At 51.9% G+C, this 24,566-nt stretch overlaps 1 protein-coding gene and 1 long non-coding RNA gene across 2 annotated transcripts in view; one reads left to right on the top strand and one right to left on the bottom strand.

The window, feature by feature from the left end:
• Positions 1 to 2,407, top strand: part of LOC108296635 — a 4,829-nt gene extending 2,422 nt beyond the window's left edge. The window contains exon 3 of the long non-coding RNA XR_005198641.1: positions 1,442 to 2,407. This is a non-coding gene — a long non-coding RNA (uncharacterized LOC108296635). The remainder of the gene's footprint in view (positions 1 to 1,441) is intronic.
• Positions 2,408 to 16,173: 13,766 nt separating this feature from the next.
• The window catches only part of CRYGN (crystallin gamma N), a 26,341-nt gene continuing 17,948 nt past the window's right edge, over positions 16,174 to 24,566 (bottom strand). The window contains 3 exon segments of the mRNA XM_037735267.1: positions 16,174 to 17,197; positions 23,625 to 23,724; positions 23,727 to 23,762. Of these exon segments, the coding sequence (XP_037591195.1) occupies positions 17,101 to 17,197; positions 23,625 to 23,724; positions 23,727 to 23,762 (233 nt within the window). The 3' untranslated portion in view covers positions 16,174 to 17,100.

The raw sequence follows: 24,566 nt of genomic DNA, 5'->3' as shown, positions 1-24,566 counted from the left end.
CGTAGGTCGTAGGTCGTAGGTCGTAGGTCGTAGGTCGGGCGAGCTTGCCTGGTCTTGGTTCAGAGGAAAGAACTAGGAGAAAAGCTTAACTTTTAAGGGGGTCACACAGGATTCCTGAGCAAGATGGCCCCCATGCCCTCTGGTTCCTCTCTTCTGCCACCAACACAAGCCATCAGCCCCCATGCTCAGCTCCCAGCAGGCAGAGGGCTCAAAAGTGCCAGTGCCATCAGCTTGGGAGCCTGCAGTCCATACACTGCTGACCTCACCTACTTCCTCTTTCCAAGTTGATAGATTCTTTTGTTCTTGGGCCCTCCTCCCACGCCTCCACCTCCCCACCCTTCCTTCTCTGGTTTGGCACAAAGTGGCCCCCTGGTGGGGGTGAGCGAGCCGTCCCTGGGGGCCGTGGTGCAGATGTCCTCAGCCAGCCTGCCTTCCCTTTCTCTTGCAGTCTTGTAGGTTACAGACTCTGGAAAATTGCCCCCAAGTCTAACGAGAGTACAAGAAGCTGGGGAGGCTGGAAAACAGCACCTAATTTCCCTGAAACTGGGGTCTCCCCGCCTGTACCCTGAGTTAGCAAAGCTGTAGAGGCTGGGTCTCCAGCAGAACTTGGGCTCCCTTCGCCTTTCACACCTTTAACTCTTTCGGAGCCTCCAAGAGGGCCTGGAGTTTGATGGTGCCCAGGCCCTCCTGGACCTGATCACTTTATAAATGGAAGGCACTGTGGGAAGGGGACCTGGTGGGGTGCAGGAGGGAATGGTTAAGCTTTAAGAAGCAAGAAAGGGGCTGGGTGGGGTGGCTCATGCCTGTAATCCCAGCACTTTGGAGGCCGAGGAGGGTAGATCACAAGGTCAGGAGTTCAAGACCAGCCTTGCCAGTTTGTTGAACCCTCTTCTCTACTAAAAATACAAAAATTAGCTGGGCATGGTGGTGGGCACCTGGAGTCCCAGCTACTTGGGATGCTGAGACATGAGAACTGCTTGAACGTGGGAGGCAGAGGTTGCAGTGAGCTGAGATTGTGCTACTGCACTCCAGCCTGCGTGACAGAGCAAGACTCCATCTCAAAAAAAAAAAGTAACAAAGGGGCAGTGAATAACAAGTGAAGGGTGAGGGGGGTGTATTTTGTGCTAGGGAGTGCTCATTCCCTGTGCCATACGAACTGCCACAATTTACCCTGCTGGAAAGAGTGACCCTCTGGGGCCTCTGTAAGAAGCACTGGGAAAGCTGGATATTCTCAAGTTGGTGGGGGGGGTGGTGACAGAGGGAGGCTTCTTTAGGGGTGCCCACAGGGAACGTCATGGCCAGAGCTTTGTCAGAATTGTTCTTTCCCTCTGGCACAACCTGCACTGCTGGTGGTGAGGGTGCCTGTGGTGATCGTCATCTTCATAGTTTGGGTACTTACTGTGTGTCAGGTACTGTGCTAAGTGCTGGTACTTTTCAGCAGGATGGAAGCCTTCCCAGTCCTGCAGCCACCTGCAGACTCTCACAAGCACTGTGTTCCCAGAAGAAAAGCTTCTACCCCAGGCCCAGCGGAGCTGGGAGAAAGCAGGAAGCCCTGAAGGTTTTTCACCCTGGGGGTGAGCTTGCATAATTGAAGATATATTTGAGGAAAATTGTACAGATAGTCCCAACTTAGCACTGTTTCACTTTATGATGGTATGGAAGTGATAGCATTCAGTAGAAATTGTACTTTGAGTGCCAATACAATCACTATTTCTCACCTTCAGTGCAGTATTCAATAAACTACATGAGATAGTCAACACTTTCCTATAAAATACGCTTCGTGTAAGATGATTCTGCCCAAATGTAAGGCTAATGCAAGTACTCTGAGCACATTTAAGGGAAGGCTGGGCTAAGCGATGATATTCCATAAGTTAGGCGCATTTAATGTATTTTAAACATAGGATATTCTCAACTTGCAAGAGTTTATCAGAACATGACATCATTAGTCACTCAAGGACCATCTGTGCTACTAATGACATAGATGCTGGTTGGAGGAAAGCAGGCAATAGCCAGGGGACACAGCAGGGAAGAAGTGACGTTTTTAAAGACAGAGACCAGTTTTAAATATTGCTAAGAAAGACCTTGTAGAGAGAAGCTGGTGATACTGGAGACAGCATGCAACAAAGAGCCCCGAAGAACAAGGAGAGCATAGAGTCTCCTCTTCTGGGAGCAGAAGGAGTGTCGACTTAAATATTAGGGAGGAAAGATGAACCTCGCAGAGAACCTGCAAAACCCAGTCTCAGAAATACCCACCTGCACCTAAAACCTTAGTCACTGAGAGTCTGAAAGAGCAATGATTATGTGAAATCTTGGTAGTGGGAACATGTGGTTTCATTAGATTATTCTTTGTATCTATATTTCTACTATCTTAAAATAAACACTATAAGTTTTAAAACTATACAAAAGAGGCTCTGGCCAGGGGTGGTGGCTCACACCTGTAAAGAGGCAGATGGATCACCTGAGGCCCAGAGTTCAAGACCAGCCTGGCCAGCATGGTAAAACCCCATCTCTACTAAAAATACAAAAAGTTAGCCGGGTGTGCTGGTGGGCACCTGTAATCCTGGGCAACAAGAGTGAAACTCTGTCTCAAAAAAAAAAAAAGATACTCATTGTCATTAGTCATAAAGGAAATACAAATCAAAAGGCACAGTGAGATGCCACTTAACACCCACTAGGATGGGTAATCATAGGATGGGAAAAGTAAGTGTGGGTGAGGATGTGGAAAAATCAACCCTCATACACTGCTGGCTGGAATGTAAGATGGTGCAACTGCTATGTATGACGGTCTGGCAGTCCCTCAAACGATTAAACACAGAGTTATCATGTGAGCCAGCATTTCCATATATATCCAGGAGAAATGGGCATTATTCCTAATAGACACGGGGTAGAAACAGCCCCACGGTTCATCAGCCCACGCGTGGGTGAGCTAAATGTGGCGTACGCATAGAATGGAATATTGTTCAGCCATAACAAAGAATAAGTTGCTGACAAATGGTACAGCAAGCGGGGACCTTGAAAACAGATGAAGTGAAAGAGGTCAGGAACCAAAGGCCACATATTACATGATTCCATTGATATGAGCTATCCAGAACAAGGGAGTCTACAGAGACAGTTGGTTAGTGGTTTCTTGGGGCTTGGGGAAGAGGTCTGGGGAGCGGAGGCGTGATGGGGATAGTATACATGGTCCCTTTTGGGTGATGAAAATGTTCTAAAATGAACTGCGGTTCTGGTTGCATGTCTCTGTGGAGAGACTAAAAACCATTGCATTGTACACTTTACGTGATCACTTGTACAGTATGTGAACTGTAGCTCGATAAAGCTGTTTTTAAAAAGCCATACATAGAGTGAGCTATCACTTCATATCCAGTAGTCTGGGCCATCATTTTTAAAATGGAAAATCACAAGTGCTGGTGAGGATGTGGAGAAACTGGACCGCTCATGCATGTTGGTGGGAATGTAACACGATGCCTCCACTTTGGAAAAGACTGTGGAGGTTCCTCAGTAAGGTTAAACACAGAGTGACCATATGATCTAGGAATTCTACTCCTAGGTGCACACCCCAGAGCGTGGAAAACAGGTGTTCAAACAGAAATCTGGACTTACTGTTTATAGCAGCTCCATCCACAATAGGCAAAAGGTGGAAGCAGCCGAAGTGTCCAGATGAACAGATCAACACAACGCGCTGTGTTCACACAGTGGAATAGTGTTCAGCTCCAAAAGGAAGCACTGATGCATGCTACACATGGGTGAACCTAGAAAACACGCTAAGTGAGAGAAGCCAGATACAAAAGGACCAATGTGTGACTCCACTAATGCGAAATCTCCAGGACAGGCCAGTCCCTACAGAGGAGAGCGGATCGGTGGCTGCCTGGAGCTTGGAGAGGGGAATGGGCAGTGGCTGCTTACTGGGTACTGGGTTTCAGTTTGTGGTGATGAAATGTTCTAGAACCAGACAGCGATGATGGTTGCATAACATTGTCAATGTCCTTTATGCTACTGGATTGCACTGTTTAAAATGGTTATGGGCTGGGCGCAGTGGCTCACACCTGCAATCCCAACACTTTGGGAGGCCAAGGCGGGCAGATCACCTGAGGTCGGGAATTCGAGACCAATCTGACCAACATGGAGAAACCCTGTCCTTACTAAAAATACAAAATTAGCCAGGCATGGTGGTGCATGCTTGTAATCCCAGCTACTCGGGAGGCTGAGGCAAGAGAATCACTGGAACCTGGGAGGTGGAGGTTGCGGTGAGCCGAGATCACACCATTGCCTGGACAACAAGAGCGAAACTGTGTCTCAAAAAATAAAATAAAATTGTTATGATGGTAAATTTTATGTTATGTGTGTATTACCACATACACACATAAAATTTATTTTGTGCCATTAAAAAAAGAAAGAAAGCTCTATGAAGTCCCTATATTATTACTACTGTGATTAATGTTTGGAGAACAACTATCAGAGAATTAAAAGTATTAATGCTTGGAGAATAACATGTGGCCATATACCCTTACAACCCTGTGTATACATGTGTCCAGATCATCCGGAGTCCGGAGAAGGATGGGACCAGCGCTAGGTGTCCAGAGAGCCCTGGTGTCCCCCAGCCAGGCCACGTGCTCAAGGGCACAGATCTCCCCCGCACCTCACACTCCAAGCAGCATTCTCTCCATCTGGCTCCAAGGGGTCAGTGTCTGTTCCAGTCAGGTTCCACATTTAAAAGGAGGCAGCGCTGAGAAACCAGATTGCCTTCTCGTGCTAGGAAGTCTCTGTCCCGGTCCCTGCTGGTCACGCCTCTAGCCCTGGAGTCCGGAGTCAGGCCCAGCTGAGTGAGAAAATTGCTGCTTGGAGCCTGGCCCTGGGCACAGAGGGAGGTCTGGAGTTGCACGCCCATGGAGGTTCTCTGTGGTCCCCCAATGCCTGGGACTGGAATGTCCGGGCCCTTCCTGGGTCTCGGACCAGGGCTATGTTATACGGACAGGGCTGTTCTGGAGAAAAAAGTCCAGCCGGTAAATATTCCATCCCCCCCCAATTTTCACTTTATCTCCCCTACAGCCTCTTCCTGGCAACTTCAGAGAAACGTCAGAGGCTAATGAGACCGAGGGAATGTAGTTTTGAAACAGCTTTCAAAGTTCACTCACTTTGACTTTTGCCTTGGCCAAGAGGGAGTAAAAAGGACCCGTTTACCCTCCTGCCTCCTCTCTGAACAACCTAAAACAAACACAAAATATATGAAGCAATTGTGTTCAAGACACTAGACACCAGGCAGTGAAGGGCGGTAATCCTCACGAGTTGGGAAAAATGAGGCAAGCCAATGACTGGCCCAGTTTCCTGCCTTAAGAGAATTTCCAGACCGCAGAGCAGGAACGGGGATCCCAGACAGAGCCCAGTGGACTTCCTGGGTTGAGGAAACAGCTGAGTGTCTTTAGAGAACTAAGGGACCAGAGTGAGCAGGACAGAGGACCAGAGCCCTGGAGAGCTACTCAGGTTGCCTGTCCACATCAGCTGCTGTGAGTGTGCGCATGGGAGGAAATGACTCCAGGTGGGCTAGGGTCAGAGGCAACTCAGCATCTGCGCAGAGCGGAGAACAGTGCAGCAGAGGCGTGAAGACAGTTACTGTGGATGAGAACACATGGGGCTGAGCACGGTGGCTCATGCCTGTAATCCCAGCACTTTGGGAGGCTGAGGCGGGTGGATCACTTGAGGTCAGGAGTTCAAGACTAGCCTGGCCAACATAGTGAAACCCCATCTCTACTAAAAATACAAAAATTAGCCAGGTGTGGTGGCATGTACCTGTCATCCCAGCTATTCAGGAGGCTGAGGCACAAGAATCGCTTGGACCTGGGAGGCGGAGACTGCAGTGAGCTGAAATGCCACTGTATTCCAGCCTGGGTGACAGAATGAGATTCCATCTCAAAAAAAAAAAAATATGGACACAAACAGGGGAATAACAGACACTGAGGGGCTACTTGAAGGTGGGAGGAGAGAGAGGATCAGGAAAAAATAACTGTTGGGTACTAGATTTAGTACTTGGTTGATGAAATAATCTGTACAACAAGCCCCTATGACGCGAGTTTACCTTTGTAACAAACCCGCAAATGTACCCCTGAACCCAAAATAAAAGTTGAAAATCATTTTTTAAAAGACAGTTATTGTACTGTACTTCATATATTCAAAAGGTTATGTAGAAACACAGAAGATATCAAAAAACTCAAACTTGAACTCTAGAGATGAAAGCATTATCTGGAGTTAAGCAACAGCGCTGGGTGGGGTTAACAGCAGATTAGACAATGCAGAAGAAGACATTAAAAAACTTGAAGACGTAGCAGGAGAAACGATCCAAAATGTGCAACAGAAAGAAAAAGGAACTTAAAAATGAAAAGAATATCAGTGATGTGTAGGACAAGGACCTTAGCTATATGTAATTGGAGTCCTGGTAGAAGAGGAGAAAAAGAAGGGAACAGAAAAAATATTTGATGAAATAATGGCTGAAAAATTTCTTAATTTGATGAATATTATAAATCCATAGTTCCAAGAAACTCACTGTACCCCTCACAAAAACATGAAGTGCACAAACTACCAAAGCTGTGGCAAGAAAAATATGTAATCAGAATAGCTCTATTTTTATTTATTGTTAAAATTGAATATGTGGATAAAAAAGTTCCACAAAGAAAATTCAAGACCTAGATTGCTTCACTGGGGAGTTGCATCAAACACTTAAGGAAGAAATAATAACAATTTTCCACAAAATTTGCCAGAAAACTGAAGAGGTAGGAATACTTCTCAATTCACTGCGTGAGGCTGGTATTACCCTGATACCAAAATCAGAGACATTGTATGAAAAGAAAATTACAGGCTGGACACCGTGGCTCATGCCTATAATCTCACCACTTTGGGAGGCCAAGGCAGGAAGATCACTTGAGTCCAGGAGTTTGAGACCAACTTGAGCACCATTGCAAGACCTCAACTGTACTAACATTTAAAAAAATCAGCTGGGCATGTGCCTTCAGTTTTAGCTGCTGGGGAAGCTGAGGTGGAAGGATCACTTGAGCCTGGGAGTGGAGGCTGCAGTGAGCTGTCATCACACCACTGCACTCCAACTTGGATGACAGAACAAAACCCTGTCTCAAAAAATAAAAAATTAGAAAATTATACACCAATATTATCATAAGCATAGATGCAAAAATTCTTTTAAAAATGTTAGCAATTGAATTCAACAATGTATAAAAACAAACATGATAATCAAGTAAGGTTTCTCCCAGGAATTCAAGGTTGGTTTAACATCCAAAAATCTGTCAATGTATGGCCTAAGGATAGACATATAGATTAATAGGATAAATTAAGAGCCCAGACATGTACAGACCATTGAACAGGGGAAACAGTAATCTTTATTTAAAAAAAATGTTGCTGGGACCACTGGATAGCCATATGCAGAATACATTTGGGCCTCTACCTCAAACCATATAGAAAAATTAACTAAAAAGTAATCAAAGACCTAAATGTAAGAGCTAAAGCTCTAACACTTTCATAAGAAAACACAGCTGTCAGTTTTCTTCATCTTGAATTAGTAATTTCTTAGACATGACACCTAGAGAATAAGCAAACAAAGAAAAAATAATACTTCATCAAAACGAAAAGTTCTTGTACTTCAAAGTACACTATTAAGTGAAAAATTGGCCCACAGAATGGGAAAAATATCACAAATCCTTCTAGCCTCAGGCCTGGGAGGTACCAGATGCTGAGGAGAAAATCCAAAGAAGGAGTTGGAAGATCCTTCCTCAGCCACTTCCTCCATTCTCAATGCATTTCTGAGGACCAAGACAAGCAAGCCACAGCCCAGCTCTTGGCACCTGGCACACTTCTCCAGGCCCAGACAGAGATCTCAGACCTTCTGCACGCAGGCACCACATATCTTGAAAGGGGCTTTTGTTTTCATCTGCCACAGTGAGGCACCCTGGTTAGAGTGCGTGTGTGCTGGGAGGGACAAGGAGGGAGCCCCATGCAGGAATGTCTGTTTTCACTGACTCCGTAGGATTTCTAGCCACCCACAAAATAATGCCTTTGCTTATTCTTTGTGTGGATTCTGGAGCTCAGCTTAAGGAGTGCTGGGGTTGCTAATCCTGCAAAGGGTACAAAGGGTATTTCGTGTGAGTTCAGTGTCTTTCCTAGTGGGAGCCAGGGCTGGTGCGGCCACCCACTCCATACCTGCTTTTATGTTGCTGGGAGCAGAAAGAGGGAGAAAGTGGGAACCATCCAGGTTCTGTAGTTGCAGTGAAAGAAATGAGTTTAGTGAGTTTAAGCAAGAAAAATGGATTTACTGAAAAGAGAGCAAGTGAAGGTAGAGATGAAGATCCAGATTTAAAGGATAAGCACTAGGGAGATGCCAGGGAGCTCGGCAGCCGGGCCTTGTGGAATCGTCTCTACGATGTGGCTGTAGGTGGACTTGGCTCCAGCCTGCTTTTTCCCAGCGTGCTTTTGCCCCAAGTTTAATTCCAAGGAGCAAAGAATTAAATACCCTACCTTTTCTTTCTTAAGAGATGGGTCTCGCTCTGTCACCCTCGCTGGAGTGCGGTGGTGTGATCATAGCTCATTGTAGCCTCGGACTCTTGGGCTCAATGTTCCCACCACAGCTTTTCTAGTAGCTGGGACTACAGGCACGAGCACGGCACCTGGCTCAAGGGTCAGATTTTTTTTTTTTTTTTTTTTAATTGGGACGGAGTTTCGCTCTTGTTACCCAGGTTGGAGTGCAACGGCGCGATCTCGGCTCACCGCAACCTCCGTCTCCTGGGTTCAGGCAATTCTCCTGCCTCAGCCTCCTGAGTAGCTGGGATTACAGGCACGCGCCACCATGCCCAGCTAATGTTTTGTATTTTTTTTTTTAGTAGAGGCAGGGTTTCACCATGTTGACCAGGATGGTCTCGATCTCTTGACCTTGTGATCCACCCGCCTCGGCCTCCCAAAGTGCTGGGATTACAGGCGCGAGCCACCGCGCCTGGCCAAGGGTCAGATTTTTTAAGGTTAATAAGTCACAGAAAGGCCAGGCACAGTGGCTCATGCCTGTAATCCCAGCATTTGGGAGACCGAGACAGGCAGATCACAGGTCAGGGGTTCAAGACCAGCCTGGCTGACATAGTGAAACCCCATCTCTACTAAAAATACAAAAATTAGCCAGGCATGGAGGCGTGCACCTGTAATCCCCACCGCACACTGCCGGGTTCAAGGCAGGAGAATCACTTGAACCAAGGAGGCAGAGGTTTTGGCGAGCCAAGATTGCACAATGCATGTGTGATATTATAGCAGGTGCCCTCTTCAAGGGTGCCTGGCCTTCCCATTCAAAAGGTGCCAGGTCTGTGAACCGAGCTGGGTCTGGGAATTTCATAACAAGCCATGATTCTCTAGCATGCTGGCTCTAGTTGGGCCTCTTGCAATCTTCCTGAGTCTACAGATAAAGGGGGACAGGAGTGTATTGATTACCGATTTAATTTGGGGGATCCCTATCAATCACCCATGGCCTGAGAATTTGGAAGGTGAGACGACTCCGAGATCCAGGCTCCATTTCTACCCTTCCAGAGTGAAAACCCCCAGCTCCCAGCATTCCTCTCACCCCTCAGAGATAGGGGATCCCCCTTCCACCACTGTCCCTCCCATTAATATTCCATGCCAGTTTACTCCTTGTGGCAAGGCTGAAGGTGGAGTCACCTGGCTCCATCCCAACATCTGTCCTGAGGGGTAGGTGGGATGGAAATACACAAATGGATTCATTTCAGCATTCTTGTCTCCCACAGCTCAGAACTGGTCCCTCTCTTGTGCCAAGGGTTCCTAGCCTTTCTGCGTCATTTCAACACCAACGACTTTGCATCAGCAGGTTGTTAGGACACAGACAGCAGCCCCCAAAACCAGTGCATGGAATGCAGAATTGCTGGAGCAATACCCTTGGTGCAAGCCAGAATCCAGTTCCTCCTTCTTTGGCCAAGAACCCTCAAAATCCATTCCGCAAACATTCTCCAGACTTCTGGCAATGTGGATGAGTGACTTCCAGCAGTTTCTCTGGGTCTCTCTGCACTTCTCCCTCTAGTCTGGGCCACACAAGCCAAACTTCTGTTATGGGGCAAGCAACGCTACACAGTGAGCCGTGCGGGAACTCTTAATTGTCTCCTTCAATAGAGGAGCATCGCTCAGGTAAGAGGAACATACTGGGGCGGGGGAGGGTGTCAAAGGACTCAGGGTATCTAGAGGTTCTAGTTTTCCAAATACTCCCAAATATCCCCATTCCAGTGGCTGGTGTCTCATTCCTTTTGTGTTAGTGCTTTAATTTTCACGTCAAATCTATGGGAAGTTCGTGCAGACAACTGTTTTCATTTAGCAGCCTACAGGATCAGGCTCCAAACTCTACTTCTAATGAGATTTTAGCCTGGCCACAGGAAGGCCTTGAGTTCTGCTCTACACCTGGAGTTGAGCTTTGCAGGATTTAATCTCGATGTGCATCCAAATATCCAGTGCTGTTAGAGGTAGCTATCTACATGGCATCTGTGTTATGCATCCTTTTAAAATTATGTCACAACAGCAACTGTACCACCCTCAAAACCCTGCCTCAGTGCACACCTGGTTCCAGCTGGCCCCAGGGGTGACCTGATGAGGCGTGTGGCCTGTCTGTACCATGGGCAGCTCTCCCTATCTGTATTAATTTCTCAGGGGTGACATAACAAAACACCACAGATTGAATGGCTCCAACAGCAGAATTGTGCTGTCTTACAGTTCTGGTGCTGGACGTCTGAGATGAATGAAGGTGTCAGCAGGGTTGGGTCCCTCTGAGGCTGCAAGGAATCTGTTCCAGGCCTCTCTCCCAGCTTCCGGCAGTTTGCTGTCCGTCTTTGGGGTTCCTGGCTCACAAAGGCATCACCTGGGTCTCTGCCTTTATCTTCACATGGTAGTCTCCCTGCATGTGTGTCTGTGTCTAAATTTCCCCTTTGTATGAGGACACCAGTCATGATGGATTAGGGACCCCCTATTCTAGTAGGATCTTGCTGTGGACTGGATTGTGCACCCCCAAAATTGATGTGTCCAAGCTCAAACCCCAACATGACTGTATTTGAACACAGGGCTTTTTGCAGCTAATTAAACTTAAATGAGATCATAAGGGTGGAGACCTAATCTCATAAGAAGAAGCAGAGAGAGATCTTGTGCTCTTTCTGCCATGCGAGGACACAGTGAGAAAGTACCTGCAAGTTAGGAAGGGGGCCCCTCACCAGGAACCAGGCTGGCCAGCACCCTGATCTTGGACTTCCCGGTCTTCAGCGCTGTGAGGAAATGCATTTCTGTGTTTAAGCCATCCAGTCTCTGGCATTTTGTAAGGATAGTTTGAGCAGACTAAAACCTCCTCCTAACTGAACCAAGTGCATTGCAAGACAGTCCCATTCTGAGGTGCTGGGGGTTAGTACTTCGATATATACATTATGGTGTCAACCCATAATACCGTTCACACAAGAATGTAAATGGGAGTTTAACTACTCTCTGCCCATCTAGATCCCAATAACGAATTCCAAATAACCTACCATTTTTCTGCTTGCCTGTGGCCTTCAACCTTCTGCCCTGTAGAGTTTTCTGTCAGTCAGGGTTTTTGGTATGCAGGTAACAGAAACAGACTTGGCTCCAGCCTCCAACCACCTTGGGTTCCTTTGCGTCTCTAAGATTCAGATTTCCAGGAGAGCATATGATTGGCCCAGCCCACAAGTGGCAGGGCATTGAAGGTGAGGCACATCAGAACAAAGGCAGGGATTCGGGGGTAACAAGGCCAGCATGAGCTCTGGGAAGAGGACTGCACTGCTCCACGGAGACCTAGTATGTGAACAAAGGCAAAGCCCTCCACCTCTTAGGGCCTCCATTCCTTTTCCATTAACCAGGAACAACAAGACCTGCCCTACTCACCTGACAGGAGAGCATCAAACATAACTGAAGACAGGGACGACTGAAGACTTGGAAATTAACACAGAGGCTTGTCACTCCAGCAGCCAGGTACCCGCCCCTTCGCTCTCTAATCGAAACCACCACAGCCCTGCAGATTCCAGCGGGAATCATGTTGCCTTCTCTTCTGGGAACCTTTCACACGTTTCTTCCTACAGGCCCCACAGTGAGTGTGGCATTCCCGTGCAGCTGTTTCCATCGCCACATCTCACAACACTCTCTTCCAAAGAATTTGGGTTTGCCCCATGGTAGAAACAAATAGGCCGGGCGTGGTGGCTCATGCCTGTAATCCTAGCACTTTGGGAAAGCGGAGGCAGGCCGATCACTTGGGGTCAGGAGTTTGAGACCAGCCTGGCCAACCTGGTGAAAACCCATCTCTACTAAAAATACAAAAATTAGCCGAGCATGGTGGCAGGTGCCTGTAATTCCAGCTACTTGGGAGGCTGAGGCAGGAGAATCTCTTGAACCTGAGAGGTGGAGATTGCAGTGAGCTGAGATCGTGCCACTGCACTCCAGCCTGGGCAACAGAGCAAGATTCTGTCTCAAAAAAAAGAGTTACAGAAATTGTGTCTTGCCTGCTCCCTTGTACATTACTAATTTGGACAGACTGGAAAAAAACAAACTATGGCCTTAAATAGATGAACTAGTTAATAGATTGTTCTTTAAAAATCTATTTTAGTATTTCCAAGTGCAAGTGTCTGCATTGGTCACCAGACAGTGAAGCACAGGGCTTAACATACAGGAGGAACTATGTGTTTGAGGTTTTGGGGTTTTTTTGGGTTATTATCAGTTAGAAATGTTTTCAGCTGCAGAGAATAGAAAACCTAAGCTTGGTGAAACAGGAGTTCATTTCTCTTACATAACAAGAAGAGTGGCTGGTGATGCTGATTTAGCAGCTCAATGAGCTTGGAGCCAGCATTTCCCTGATTCTCTTTGCTTTTATCCCATGATTACAAGAAGGCTGCCTGAGTTCCTGGCATCACATCTTTATTCAAGGAAGGAAGCCAGGGGAAAGGAGCTTTATCCAGAAAGCCAAAGCTTTTTCTTTTCTTCTTTTTTTTTTTTTTTTGAGAAGTGGTTTCGCTCTTGTTGCCCAGGCTGGAGTGCAATGGTACAATCTCAGCTCACCGCAACCTCTGCCTCCCAGGTTCAAGCAATTCTCCTACCTCAACCTCCCGAGTAGCTGGGATTACAGGCGTGCGCCACCATGCCCGGCTAATTTGTATTTTTGGTCGAGACCAGGTTTCTCCATGTTGGTCAGGCTGGTCTCGAACTTCTAACCTCAGGTGATCCGTCCGCCTCGGCCTCCCCAAGTCCTGGGATTACAGGCGTGAGCCCCTGCGCCCGCCAGCCAAAGCGTTTTAAGTCCTTCTGACAGCTGTCAGCTTTCATCTCATTGACCAGAGCTGTGTCCCATGGCCCGGAAGGCAGAGAAAAGAGCATCTGGCTTTTCCGGATGCTTTAGTGAAGGCAGGCAAGGGGGGAGGAAGGAACTGGGATTGGAAGAGCTAATCCACAGCGTAGGCCGTGGCTCCTTAAATCTTTGTTTGTTTACACTATGAGGCAGTATAGTGTTTTTCAAACCAGAGAATTGTGACCTAGGAGGAGGTTGTGAAATCAACTGAGTGGGTCTCTGACCAGCATTGTTTTAAAGTAAAATAAAATAGAAAATACTGATGCGCAACTAAATAGTGAGGGGCGGGACTGTCAGTGACACAGCTGTGTTACTTTGATATCTAATGACCCACATGTGAGCCTCAGTCAAAAAGATTGGGAAGCCGTTGCCACAGGGGGTGAGCGCAGAGGGGTCAGGTGTGGGATCCGGTCAGACGGCCCGGGGCACTTGGCCTCTTTGGCCATTTGTGGCACACATTTGGGCAAGTTACAATCATCCTTTTAGGTCTATTTCTTCAACTGTAAAAGAGAGAAAATAATATACCCACATCGTTATATGTAAAAAAGGGGTTAGCACATCATTTGGGTCATAGTAATTGCACAATAAAATGTATTGGTATCTACTGATAACCAATGTGCCAGGTCCGATTTCATAACCCAATGAGGTTCACTTAAAAGTAGGAACATATTCATACAAACGCCAGGACTGTTAAAATCTCCTCCCCTACAAAAAGTTTACTTTGGCACAGCGCGGTCCACATATCCTATGGGATGCTGTTAGCGAAAATCCTAGGAAACCTGTTAATTTCCCTAACAGGTTTACGTGGCTAACCTGGAGGGTACAGTTTGTGAGTCATGGGCACGGGGCCAGGGGACCCACGGAAGAAGCGCCTTTGGCCTCAGTCCCAGGAATTGCTGGGCTTCTGGAAAACTCGCTTCCTTTCGTCTTCGAGACTCCGAGAATGATGGACCCGATCCTGTTTCCCTGCTTGCTTTGACCCAATTAGGAGTTTCTCTGTAGCAGAGAGGACTAGGACTTGTGCTGGGGATTATTATGGACACCTCGCTTTCTTCTACAACCTTTTTCTAAGTCCCCTCTGCCCCAAAGATTTCTTCCCATACTTTTTTATCTGCCTTTTTATCACAACAGGCTCCTCCCCTGGGCTTGGGCCCAGTGCCCCCAAGGGTAAAGCAGCACTTGAGCGACCCGTGTGTGTGGAGATGACGCCACCTCTGCCATCACCAGCCCCATGAAGGGACTTCCACCCAGCAGCCCTGGGTGGGAGCGCCCATTCCTACTGCCCGCATGTCTGTGCGGTTCAGGACCGCGAGGGTCCAGGGTGAGGCTGGGCACCCTGTGTAGCGGACACGCTGCCCTGCTCCCTGTGCCTGGCACCTAGAACTGACCACTCTACCTCTAAGGGAATGGAACCCAGGGCACGACCACCTCAGCCCACAGAACCATCCACCCCAACTGGTGAGACCTCCTGCCCTGGTGTTGGGGGCCGGGCAGGGTGCGTGGAGAGGGTCCTGATAACCTGCTCAGCCCCCCAGCCAGAGCAATCCTGCACATCGCTGAGCCCTCTTCAGGCTGAGAATGCTTGCCCTCAGCCCAGCTCTACCCTTTGCCCCTGCTCCTGCCCTTGCCCCTGCCCCTGCCCCTACCCAGGGAGGCCAGTCCTGGGAGTCCCAGGGCAGGCGTGGACCAGGACTAAGGTTACCAGCACTGACCTGCCCAGCCTGCCGCCCAGCCCCAGCAAGGGGCTGCAGACCCACAGGCTGACTCCAGGGCTGCCACTCCTCTGTGCACAGAGTGGGCACCAGCTGGGCTCCACAGGATCCTTTTAAATCACGATTCCAAAGTGGGCTGGCCACAGGCAAGGAAGCCAGGAGCCTGCTGACACAAATGCTCGCTGTTCAGGGCAGGCTGCACAACTCACTCCTTCCTGCTGTCCCCAGACAGGGGCTACCAAGGCTTCAGGGTCCGGAAGGGACCTGAAGGCAGGGTTAGTCCCAGGCACCCATGGGGATGCGCCAGGGGGCCCTGCTGAAGGACAGGGACCTCCTCCTCCTGCAGCTCAGCCTCCCCAGCAGCCACAGCCAAGAGCCCTGCCGAGCCGGTGGGACTCACTCGTCAATAAGCAGGTGACAGCTTCTTCAGGTGGGGGGGTGGGGCATGGTCTCACAGGAGACCCACAGGGCGCCCGGGGATCCAGGGAGGCATTGTTCCCACACTGCCTCCCATAGCCCTGCGCACCTCAGCAACAAGAAGCTCATTGTTTTTGATTGTGGCAAAACACACATGAAATGTATCATCCTAACCATTTAAGGGGCACTGAGTGCACACACACAGTTGCGTGGCCGCCAGCACCATCTGCCTGTCTCCAGAGCGCGGTCATCCTCCCAAACTGACACTCCGGAGCCAAATCTTTACAATCGTCTCATTTGACAAGCTTTTGGTTTGTCTTTTTTTTTTTTTTTTTCTGCATCCCTGGGTGGGCTCAAGCTCATCCCACAGGCTTTGACTGAAGATCTGTTGTGGCTTCCTGGGGGGGAACACAGGCAGGACAGCCGTGCTCTGAAGGCACCCAGTGGGGTAAAGAGGTGAACCTGGAAGCCTCCAGCCAGGAAGGCGGGGAGGGAGGCCCAGGAAGGGGAAGAGGCCAACAGAGACTTCTTGGACCAGCCCTTGGCCAGTGGGAGGAACTTCTTGGCGGGGGTGGGGGTAGGAGTGGGGGGTAGAGGGTGGGAGGGGAGGGGGGTATGGGGTGACTGGGGAGATTCAAAGGGAATGTTTTTCCTGTGGTCAGACTGGGCCTGATAAACAGTGTGCAGGGGACCGGCAGGGCAGGGGGACCCAGGGCTGAGGACAGGAGAGGATGGCTGTGTGAAAGTCCCAGCTTTCCAAACCACAGAGGGAGGCAGAACTATGTAAAGCATGTGTGGCTCTGAGCGCCTCTCACCCTCGGTCCATCGACCCCTGGACGGACTTCAGATACATTACAAGCTGCCCACAAGCACTTTGGTGGGAAACTTGTTTTTCCTCTTTCAGACAAAAAGCAGATTTGCTGACAGATTAGGGAGCAGGGGGCTGGGGTGAGGGGGAGGTCACCGAGGAGCACAAAGCCCATTTGAAGCATTAAATCACCAGTTAATGAGGTGCTGCTACGCCTTGGTGCTGGGGAGGAGCGGAAGAGCTCAGGGGAAGCCTCTGGAACTTGCGGGAAGGGCTGCTGGGCCTGGCTTTTCCCGTGACTCCCAAGGACCCGGAGTGAACTGGTGGGGCCCGAGGCTCTCATTTCATTCCCCAGGCATTAACTGCCTATGAGGGCCGGAATTATGACCACTGCTGTATGTCTGAGGACACTGAGAGACACAGCAGTGGCTTCTCCAATGTCACGTCCTAGTGAGTGACAGAGTGAGGACCAGGCTGGAGTTTGGAGCCAAGTCACCCTTACTCCTGTGACACACTCCCCCTGCCTGCTCCCCCACCCGTCACCTACTGGGTCACCTGCTAGTAAGCAGCCCTCATATGGCGCCAGCTCATGGGTCACCCCTTTGGCCTTTACAAGGGTATACAGTTGGTACAACACACATGACTGCGCATTTCACAGAACAGGGTCTGAGGCCTGGAGAGGCTTTGGATTTGCGTCAAGTTCTTGACAAAAATATACCTAAATATGGTGGGGCGCGGTGGCTCACACCTGTAATCCCAGCACTTTGGGAGGCCGAGGCGGGCAGATCACAAGGTCAAGAGATCGAGACTGTGGTGTTGTCTTCCAGTCCTTGATCTGAGAGAGCTGCCCCCCGGAAGTCCTCAGCTCCGAAGCTTCTAGGGCTCCATGCTCTGTGGTTTCAGGTGGAAGGAGGCAGGGCTGGGCATTAGGGTTGAAGAGCAGGCCTTCTGTGGACCCATCTACCACACGGTGGCAGGGAGCCCCTGCCCTTTCCTGGGCAGAGAGGATGGTAGCCTAGTGATGTCGTGTCTTCATTGGGTCTTGGCTGTCATGGGACAGCCTACGGGGGTCCCGCCGCAGTCCCGGGGCCCCTCCGTCTTTGCCACCCAGCTCTTGGTGGGTGAATTGGGTGACCTGTCATGAGTCTCCTTTTTCCATTGGTCTCTCAGGGATGGGGAAGAGCTGGAGGACACCCAGGAACGGGACAGCCAACCCCTGTCCCACCACACTCAGGCCGTACTGCAGAGTCAGCCCCTGAGATTTTGTTTTTTCTTCGGGAACCCTCTGTTCCCTCCCTGAGCTCCAGGTCCCATCACCCTCCAGTTAAACTCAGATCGTAACCCACAGCGTGTCTCGGTTCATCTCAGATCGTAACCCACAGCGTGTCTCGGTTCATCTCAGATCGTAACCCACAGCGTGTCTCAGTTCAACTGAGATGTCTCAATTCAACCTGCAGCTTACGGCTTTCCCTGGGGGTTCTGAGCCCGGCAGCCAGCCTGAAGGAGCTGCTCCCCAGTCCAGACTCCTTCGCCTACACAGAAAACCAGAGCCAGATGTGCGGTGAGGAGGACCTGGGAACTGCGAGGCCAGCTGGGAGCTGGCTGGTGGGGGGCCCTCTGGGATCGTGGTGGGGGGTTAGAGGCTGGACCATGAGCCAGATCAGAATGCTGTGGGTGCATGGGTGATTCAACCCACGTACCTGGCCCCCCCACTGATCGCTCATCCAGCCAGCCCTCAGTCTGGACATAGGCCGTGTGGACATCTATCTTTGGGGTCCCCATGTCCAGGAGCCCCATGCTCAGGGACCTCAGATCCAGGGCCCCTGCGTTCTCCTCAGAAACCCAGGCACCTCCACCTGTGACCTTCTGGGATGGGCTACTGAGGATAACGCAGGGGTCCTGGATCCGAGGTTCCTGGAGAGGGCCCAGGCCTGGAGGAATTCCACAGGTGGGCGCTGGGTGCAGTATGAGGCGAAGACCCAAGCCAAGGCCTCCAGGATCTGCTGGCCCCACTGCTCCAGGGACTGCGGCAGACATGTCCCATGCCCCTTGTACCCCGAAAGCCCCTCTATTCCCACAGAGCTCACCTATTCAAGCAAGCCCCCTCCCGACACTCACCACCCCTCATTTTTCTCTCTCTTGCAGAAGAGGGATCCGACCTGGGTCCAAACCATCCTTCGAGAGGGGCCTCCCTTAGAAACTCCGAGGCCAAGATTAGCTGTGAGGATAAAACCCAGAGGTCAACACAGGGACCTGGGTCGGGCCTTTGGCCACGTGGCCTGGCAGCCTTGCCGTGCTGAGTCACACAGAGGCAGAGCTCCGAGTGAGCCTGGGGAGTCCTGCACCAGCCAGAGTCCCAGCCCTCTCCCCTCCCCATCGCTTCGCACCACCTCTCCCCACCACTCTCCCCTCCCTGGCCCAGGGGGTCCCCAGGAGTCTGGGAAAGTGCCCCAGATCGGATCAGATCGTCTGGCTCCTCCCAGGCCTGGGACACCCACAGCTGGAGAGCGCTCAGAGGCCACCACTGGCTTTCAGGACTTTTATTGGCCAAGGTCCCAAGGTCTGGGTGGGACTGCAAGGGGCTGCCTCTGTCCCAGGGCTGCGCCCGGCCATCCTGTTGGGGGGCTTGGCTAGAAGAAATTGACCACCCTGCGGAGTGACTGTACTCAGGCGCTGTGGGCCTCCCAGTCGCAGAGGCTGCGAAGTCGCCCCATCCACCACATACATGTGGCTGTGGTAGTTGGGTTCCTCATACAGGACCCACCTGGAGGTCAGGGAGCGGGGATCAGGGGCTGCTGGGAAGCCCCCTGGGGCTCTGGACAGAAGAGCTCCCCAGCCTGACCACCCAGCAAGCCCTCCCGGAGAAGCGCCCCCTTCACTCTGGGCTACACCAAAGTGCCCACAGAGCCCACCTCTGCTTTCATTTCCTTCCCCAGGACTGTGTGGTGTGTGGTGTCTGTGCTGGGGTGTGACACATGTGGGGACAGGCCCAGTAACGTCTACATTTTAAAACTGACCTGTCCTGGCCAGGAGTGGTGGCTCACACCTGTAATCTCAGCACTTCAGGAGGCCAAGGCGGGCAGATCTCTTGTGGTTAGGAGTTTGAGACCACCCTGGCCAACATGGTGAAACCCCATCTCTACTAAAAGTACAAAAATTAGCTGGGCGTGGTGGCAGGCGCCTGTAATCCCGGCTATTCAGGAGGCTGAGGCAGGAGAATCGCTTGAGCCTGGGAGGCAGAGGTTGCAGTGAGCCGAGATCGCTACATTGCACTCCAGCCTGGGTAATGGAGTGAGACTCTGTCACAAAAAAATAAAAGAATAAAACTGACCATCCTTGGCAAGGATGCACTCCCGCCATCACTGCGTGCCCCACACACTCCTGTTCCCCGATATGGACCACCTTGCACAGATAGTGCCCCCAGCACCGGGTGGGGTGCCTGGCACAGACAGCACCGTTCATTCATTCAGTGAACACCAGCGGTTTCCCACGTGTGTGCACAGCACCGTGTCAGGTACCAGAGGTGCCAGGTCAGACAACATGGCTCCTGCCCCTCTTGCCCTCATGGGGCCTCCCCTCCCGATGAAATGTGCAACTGTGGGGGCACAGTTGCACAGAGGAGCCTGCAGGGCACAGAGAGGGGTGGGGTGCGTTCCCAAGTGGGGCCCTTTCCTGTCCTCCTCCCCTTCCACACACCACCAGAGCAGCCACCAACAACCCAGAGAGCAGAAACAGGCTTTATGGAGCTGGGAGGACCTGGGGCTGCTGGGGCAGGATAGAACACGGCCCTTCATTCCGGGGAAGCTGTGGGCCGGCCCAGGAAAGCAGGAAGGTGCAGTCGGAGGAAACAGGGGACCAGGGGAAGAGACTAGAGCGCCAGGATGGTGGCTTCTGCCTGGGAAGAGGCGTGTGGTCCAAGGAAGACACCTCCGGACAGCTCGGAGCAGGGGCTGGCCTGACCCTGGCCTTCCCTTGCCATCTCTGAGACCAGTGAGGCTTGTCCCACCTGGTGCCTGGCACGGTCTGCTGCCTCCAGGGTCGGGGCCAGGAAGGAAGAGAGAGAGGCAGAGGGTGTAAGCCAGCATGGAGCACCTGCTGGGGGACTCAGGGCGGGCCTGGCCCAGCCAGGACCCCACCCTCCCCAGCCTGGCCCTCGTGCCCATGCCCCTCCGCACCTGCAGCTTCCCGACCCCACACCTATGCAGCAGTGGGCCTCAGAGGCACCCCCAGGGAGTCAGCCAGTCCTTTCTACCCCATGCTGCGCAAGAAATACCCCGAGCCATGTTCTGGGCCACATGGGGAAGCTCACAGGGACACCCCCAAAAGGAGGGGACAGGGAACCACCCGTCTTCCCCTCCCCTGTGCTGGCTGCGGCTATTGGGAGGAGGCAGGGGCCTGTCATGCCCCCATCAGCACCATGCCCTTCACCGTGTAGGGGTGGGGTTGGCAGAATGCCAGCGTGTTTCTCTCTGAGAGCCCACCAGGATGCGGGTCTGAGGCGACGGGTCATGCCTGGGCTGGTGTGGGGAAGGAGTCCTGGCAGTGGGAGGTGGTGGAGGGCCCTGCCTCGCCTGCTCCCCAGACCCCAGGAAAGGACTCCCAGCAGTGTCAGCCTCCCCATCCAGGGACCCGAGGGCATCACCTTCTCCTTGACAAGGGCTTACATTTGTGAAAGAGTTAGAGTCTTAGGCAGCCAAGGCTGAGCACCTGGGTCCCCACCTGGAGTTGCGAGGCTTGCTCCTCACAGGGACAGCGGGATTAAAGGAGATTGACCTCGTGCCCCTCAGTCAGAGAAATGTTAGCCTCCACCTTCCCCTGCTGCGTTCTCAGCAAGCCCCTGAGTGTTGGAGGTGGCCCAGGGGACTGTGCTCGGGCCTCGGGACATCCTCCATGCAGTGTGACTTGGGCCTTACAAGACACAATTTAGCCAGCAAGTTTCCCAAGGCAAATTCTTGTTTGACGATGCTACCCCTGGACTCCAGGTGCCACCAACTTAGGGCAAAATGGAATTTTACAAAACAGAATCCTGGAGCTAGCCAGAGTGACAGAACGGCAGGAAGGGGGCCCACATCAGGCCACCGGGGAAAGGTGGGGTGCACACAATCCTCCCTATCCCTGGGAACTGGTTCTAGGACCTCCCCGGGATATCACAATCCAAGGATGCCCAAGGTCTGATTTAAAATGGCATTGTATTGGCACATAACCCACGCATATCCTCCCATAGGTAGTAATTCCCTGCTTAACACCGTCATTAGGTTCTTGGGCACCTTGGCTTTAAGCACAAGATACGTAACAAAGCCATTTCTCCCCTCATTAATCTCATAATGAATCCTCATTGAACAAGGCGACATATTCAATGACCTGCCATACATCGTTTCACTTAAAGTCACAGTTTCCAAGAACCTATCCACAACATTAAATGAGGACTTACTGGACTTGAAATCATCTCTATTTACTATGATACCTCGTCCAATGTAAATGCTATGTAAATAGTTGTGTGGGCCGGGCACGGCGGTGCACACCCGTAATTCCAGCACTTTCGAGGCCAAGGAGGGTGGATCACTGGAGGTCAGGAGTTTGAGACCTGCCTGGCCAACATGGTGAAACCCCGTCTCTACTAAAAAGACAAAAATTAGCTGGGCGTGGTGGTGCATCCCTGCACTTCCAGCTACTCAGGAGGCTGAGGCAGGAGAATCGCTGGAACCCGGGAGGCAGAGGTTGCAGTGAACTGAGATTGGGTCACCGCACTCCAGTCTAGGTGACAGAGCAAGACTCCAACTCAAAAAAAATTTAAAAATACAAATAATAGTTGCACAGTATCTTTCAGGGAATGATGGACATATTCAGCATAGACACCAACGTGGGGGGGATCTTTTCACTATGCAGCTGGAGCCCACGGACATGGGGTGCTGTCTATGCACACTCTGCCTCAGCTCAGTCTCTGTCTTCCTGCAGGCCCCCTGCCCCCCGCATCCCCTCCGAAGCCCCCTGCAAGCCCTCTGCCCCCCCGCATCCCCTCTGAAGCCCCTTGCAGGCCCTCTGCCCCCCGCATCCCCTCCAAAGCTCCCGCCAGCCCCCTGCCCCCCCCCACCCCCTCCAAAGCTCCCCGCAGGCCCTCTGCCCCTGCATTCCCTCTGAGGCTCCCTGCAGGCCCTCTGTCCCCACATCCCCTCCGAGGCTCCCTGCAGGCCCTCTGCCCCCCGCATCCCCTCCGAAGCCCCCTGCAGGCCCTCTGCCCCCCGCATCCCCTCTGAAGCCCCTTGCAGGCCCTCTGCCCCTGCCTCCCCTCGGAAGCTCCCTGGTCCTGACCCTCTGAAGTATAGAAGGCAAATTGTTCCTCAACTGCTTTGTCAGGAGACAGAACCATGCACAGGCAGCTGGAACTTGTGTGAGGGGCTCTTGGCCTGACAGGAGGGGACTGAAGCCTGGGAAAGTGGCCAGCACTGGAACAGGGACAGACACAGACTTGGCTGCAGTCTCAGCTGTGCCACTCCCGTGGGGCGGCCAGGGAGCCAGCTTCTGAGTCTCGGCTCGCCCTCTGTAGAATGCGGGGAGAACAGCTACCTGCCCGAGAGCTGTGGGCTGGACGATAAGAATAGATAAGAATAGATGGCCGGCTTGGAGGTGCTCGGAGGGTTGGGCTTTGCACAGGGGAGTGCGAGGGAGGCCTGGAGGGGCACGCAGGCTGCCCTTGGTTTCCTTGAGGTAACCCAAGTGTGGGATAGACAAACCCCTCTGGGCCTGGGCAAAATCCCCCCAGCTACTCTTTGTCCACAAGAAGTGAGCTGTCCCGAAGTCCATTTCCCCCGAGAGGCCATCCGGTGGGGCTTTGCAGAGAGGTCCAGTTCAGGGGTCAGCTTTGCTGGGTAGGCTGGGGGCAGGGTGGGCTGGTCCACCCTTCTCAGAGCAGCTGAGTCCACTGTGGTTTTCCAGCCCATACGGCCCTGGGGGATCCCTTGGTAACCAGGTATCCCCAGCTCCAGAGAACCAAAGGTGGCCTCTCGTATCAGATCAGTCACAGAGAACCGCGCAGCTCTCACGGTACATTCCCACCTTTGTTCCTGGACCCATGCACTAGAGGGAAGGTCTCAGGATGCCTCAGGGACCCAGGGTCCCTCTCTGAGGCCCTTCTGGGCCATAGGGGAAGCTCCCCCGGCTTGACTGGGTCAGGTGAGGCAGCTGAGGAAAGGAGAGGGCCTATGGGACCAGGGACACACTGCCCACTGCTGGAGGTCTCACTCCTGCCCCACCTGCCACCCTGCATGGCGCTGAAGGGCCCGGCCAGGCCTTGGGGCGCAGCCACGTGGCCTGTACTCACGCTCCGTCCCCACATACCTTGATGGCGTTGACGCAGCTCTTGGCCCAGCCCCTCTGCAGGAAGGGGCGGTCCTCCAGGAATTCCAGGCACTGGCCGTGAAGCAGCCCTCAAGGATTTCTAGGCGGAAGTGTCCCCGTGCTCCAAGACCAAGCAGAAAAGAAGGAAAGAAGGGGGATGCTGTGAACTCCCCTCTCCCGGAAACGGAGCCCTGTGCAGGAAGGAATTAGGAAGTACCAGGGCACTGGGCACCCCCACCCCACACACTTCAACCCCACATTTCTGTTTCTTCTTCCACTTCAGATGTGGTTGGAATAAAGGGTTCTATTACTCTCAAAATGTTTCAAGCCACTGAGCTGGTCCAAGTTCCTCTTGCAACTAGAGAATCTGAGGTCCAAACAGAGCCAAACTGACCAGAGGCCAGAGGTCACACTCGGACCAGGGCTGGGGTCCCGGGGCTCCCTCTGTGTGCTCAGCCTGTGGTCACCCCGACACACTCCGGGTTCTGACTTCCTCACCCTGGCTGCAGGCCACAGGCAAGCCTTCAAATGATGACAGTTTAAAACTGTAATAGAACCTTTTAGTGAAACAAAAAGTCGAATAAAACAAATTCCAGCTCTCACGTGCTGAAACCCCTGCTGGCCTTGACATCATCATCCTTAGGGTCAGCACGCCTCCCTATACGATTCCCACGTTTCCAAAAGACAGGAGGCCCAGCCCCTGCCTGGCTCGGAAGCCTGGCCTGCATCACAGCTGGCCCCAGGAGAGCTCATCGGAGAACAGCAGTTCGCAAGATACCGGGTATATTTTTCATATAAATAGCATGATGCAGGGGCCAGGGCCAACCATTTAAATGTTTTTTTTCCAAATGTACCACAGCCTGGAAGAAATACTAAGAAAGCATTCTTAGAATTTCAGATGCCAAAGCCCAGCTGGTTTTGGAAC

Source organism: Cebus imitator, unplaced genomic scaffold, assembly GCF_001604975.1.
Source record: "Cebus imitator isolate Cc_AM_T3 unplaced genomic scaffold, Cebus_imitator-1.0 Scaffold20, whole genome shotgun sequence".
In the NCBI taxonomy this organism is placed as follows: Eukaryota; Metazoa; Chordata; class Mammalia; order Primates; family Cebidae; genus Cebus; species Cebus imitator.
This window is presented reverse-complemented; position numbering and strand designations above follow the sequence as displayed.